Source organism: Protobothrops mucrosquamatus, unplaced genomic scaffold (genome assembly GCF_001527695.2).
Source record: "Protobothrops mucrosquamatus isolate PMUCROS unplaced genomic scaffold, P.Mucros_1.0 scaffold320, whole genome shotgun sequence".
Classification (NCBI taxonomy): domain Eukaryota; kingdom Metazoa; phylum Chordata; class Lepidosauria; order Squamata; family Viperidae; genus Protobothrops; species Protobothrops mucrosquamatus.
This window is the reverse complement of record NW_015386659.1, coordinates 801082-804967: the sequence shown is the minus strand read 5'-3', so window position 1 is coordinate 804967 and position 3886 is coordinate 801082. Positions and strand designations below refer to the sequence as shown.

Genomic DNA, 3886 nt, shown 5'->3' with positions numbered 1-3886 from the left:
AGCTGCAAAACAAGTGTTGCACTGAACTATGCCTGACATTCTTAGATACAAGGAATCTCTTTCCTACTCCTATCTATGGATAGCCACTGCATGGTCTCTGGAACATAGTTATTACATGCTTGGAATGCAATACCGGGCAACCCCTGTAATAAATTGTATTTAAAACTTAACATCCCTCAAATGTAAAATTCTGAAAAGCCCTTGAATCAAAGAAAGTTAACATAAACAATTCTGACAAACATTCATGCTACATTCCTGAAAATAAAACTTCCTACATTTCAAGAGAAACTCACATAAAATAAATCTTTATCAACATAACTTTATTTTAATTCTATATAACATTTTAAACAACTTCATTAAAAAAAATGGTAGAACAGAATGTATAAACCACCAGAATGTACAAAATAGCCATAAATTTACTGTTTAAATGCTAACTACTACAGTAAAACTAGAGGACATCTGGGAAAAAGGGGGATTTCAAGAATTCTTCAATTTTTAAGCAGGTGATGATCTTCAAGTCAATCCAAGAATTATGGGTTCAAGCTTACATTATAGATTACTATTCTGGAAATAAGATAATGTGGTTATTTATATTAACATACAAATCTTTCACAACATTTTCCAATTATGTTAGTTTCTCCCACATAATCATTAGACAATAAAAACAGAATTTATAGCTGTTGCTCTAATGCAGAGGTGTCAAATTGCCGGCCTGTGGACTAGTTGCATCATGCAGAGGCCGCGCCCACCCCAGCTCCGGCAATGCAAAAAAAAGTTGTGATATATTGCAACATGTCACGTGACCCGGCGAGTTTGACACCCGTGCTCTAATGCTAATTTAAATCAAATTATCTGTAATAATTAGAAGTAAATATGCACTAAAATGCTGTCATCTGAGTATATATGTCAGTCTCATCTAAAATATTTTGAATTTGGATGCAAATAATGTATAGATATGCACTAAACAGCAAGGTATTTTTTCACTCTTTAACTAACTAAAATTAGAAGAAGAGCTCATTCAAGTAATATATTGCCATTTCACTATCCTGACATTTTAAAAATCTATTTTTTATTTCTATGTTTTAATTACAATTTATAAGCCATTTCCAGCAAGATTTTACTAGGCAAATTATATATTTCAAGCAGAAGAAAACAGTGAAGACAAAAATCTTCAATAGGGCCTTCCTTAACTTGTTTTCTGTTATGCAAAAATGTCCATATATTCCAAGCAGAGGTCCAGTAAAACTATAAAAAGAAAAACTTAAGATCTCTCAAATTAATTAGGCATTTTCAAGGATGGCTGCATTTATGGAATTTTCCTTCTGTTTAACATTTGGCAGATGTGAAAAAGAGATTAATCTTTTATATTTAGCTAGGCACTTAATCTTTTCCCAAGTTTGCATGAAAGTGACTGCAAAGCTCATTTACTACAGAGCTTGTCTCCTCCCATGCAGTAAGTTTATGCTAATCAGGTGATTTAAACCATGCTTCTTTTCTAAATTTGTCACTTCTGTTAGTCATTTCCCTCTTCTTTTTTTGTGTTTATAATACAGTTGTTTCTAAGTTATCCAAGATATAGTGAATACTAGTTTTCACAAGCTCAAAAAGTTCCAAATTTTTTTACTTGGAAATTAATTGCTCCATAAGCATACTTCCTAACTGTCAAGAAGTTCTGTGAAAAAGCACAGAAGGATATATGAAGGAATTTGACAGCTCAGAATCATCACCCGATAAGCTCTGACATATATTAATTTCTCAATATCCATGACAGCAAGTACCATGTTTCCCTGAAAACAAGACCGGGTCTTATATTAATTTTTGCTCCAAATGACGCATTAGGGCTTATTTTCTGGTTAGAACTTATTTTCAGTGAAATACGGTACTAAATGCATCCGTCTGCCTGACGGTCTTAACTGAGGCTTATATTTGGAGTGAGGCTTATATTACGAGTGTCCTGAAAAATCACACTAGGGCTTATTTTCCGGTTGGGTATTATTTTGGGGAAAACATGGTAGCAGTATCAAGACAGCTTTGGCTGATCTTCAAAACAGCTGAACTGGATCTAACCTCATTAATTCTTGTATAGAAGACCAGTAGGAAATCCTTGGGCAAAAGAGTAGCCCGAGAAGTCCCAAAACCCCCAAACCCCATACATATACCCAGTCCCATGCCAGAAGATGGTAATAGCAAATTACTTCCGTATTGTTGCCCAAAAACCCCCACATGGATGCAAACTTGATTTGAGGGAGACTGAAATCCCCATTCAGGTATTCCATCTCTATGCCAACATAGAGTTAAAACAGAATAATTAAAACTGCTCAGAGCTATAAAAACCTGCCCCCCAAAGACAAAACACACTACTTATGTTTTAATTGAACACAAGTAAGGAAAAACAAAAATACTGAGAACCCAGTTTTTGCGCAAAAAAATTAAACTACAATGGGGGAGGGGAGGAAATTTAAGATGTTGTCAATCACACTATGTAATGTAAGAGGGAAAGGATAGGAGGGAGATAACTAAGATTAGTAACAATCCCCACATTGCAAGTTAGAAATAAAAAGCGTTATGAGTTTGAAAAGCAGAGTATTCAGACTTATCACAAAAAGTATCAATGGGACTTAAGCTAGTCATGAATTTACATCTCTTGATTTCAATATATCTACTTCAACTAAAACTAAATCTAAAAAAACATTTTTTCATACCTTTTCCTTTCAACTGTGTGAAGAGGATGACACATTCTTTATTCAAAAGATTACGTATATTGTATACATTCCCTACAATGAAATAGTTTCCATTATAGAACAAATAATTCAACTGTTTCAAAAATAAGATGCATAGTTACTTAGTCACATTTGGACATTCCTCCTAAGCATTTCAATATTAAATAACAAAACCCTTCCAAATTTAATTTACTACCCAGAATAATCTGGTTTTTTCCCCATGAACTAGCTATCATCAAGTATTCATACATATGTCTCCTGGTGATCTTGCTGTTTTATATGTACATTTTAACAACTAATGGAGTACTGAACTAGAGATTCCTATTTTGTTTACATTATGGGGAAGAGGGGTTAACATTAATGCTCAGATTCTTCAATAGACTTGGATTACATTTTATCTGGCCTCATTCTACATTGTTTATACAGAAAGGTCTTGAGTAAGAATTAATGTTAATATTCTCATTTATTCATATCCTTTTGAACTATATTCCTCTCCCTATTTTATTGAGCCTTCCTTGACTAGGCTGTAAAAAAGGAAGGAAGGAAGGAAGGAAAACTAAAACTGACAGCTGAACCTATAGACTAAGAGTGGATTGGACCTCTTCCAGGTGACTGAAAGTAAAAGGTTGAAAATACAGAAGTTTAAAATATTTTTGAAAAAAATCATTTATGTCAGTGAACTCAGAAGAATTCATCTTTTATCTGGCTGTAAAACTTTCAAGCAGAGGAATACAGACTAGTATTCCTTTTTAAAAAGTATTCTTTTAAATCTCTTCTCATGTTCTTTTCAATTATATGTCCCCAGAACAAAGGGAAAAAAAACAATGACTTTCATACTTCTATAATGAATGTTTTTAAAAACTTTTAAAAGTTAATAGAGCTGGCGGGGCCAGCTGTCAAGAAGAACGGGTGTGCTGGACGTTTCTCCGGAGCGTCTGTACCCGTTCCCGACCGCCTGACAGATCCTTAGGGGTCCCTGGTTCCCTGGAGGGAGACCGGGAACAACAAGGCGTCCTGAGGAGCTATCCTTAACGGCGGTTGGGATCAGCGAACTCGGGTGAAGCCCTTGCAAGTCGGGCGGAGGAAGAAGCCGGCCGCAAATGGCGGCCGCGAAGAAATGACAGCTCCAGCTGGCCGAAGTATAGCGGTGGAATAGCTGGACGGAG

At 35.3% G+C, this 3886-nt stretch overlaps 1 protein-coding gene across 1 annotated transcript in view; it reads right to left on the bottom strand.

Annotated features, from left to right (window-relative positions):
* Positions 1-372: 372 nt before the first annotated feature.
* The window catches only part of CENPC (centromere protein C), a 63965-nt gene continuing 60451 nt past the window's right edge, over positions 373-3886 (bottom strand). The window contains exons 8-9 of the mRNA XM_015815163.1: positions 2703-2774; positions 373-564 (exon numbers count right to left, since the gene is read on the bottom strand). Coding sequence (XP_015670649.1) covers positions 560-564; positions 2703-2774 — 77 coding nt within the window. The 3' untranslated portion in view covers positions 373-559. The remainder of the gene's footprint in view (positions 565-2702; positions 2775-3886) is intronic.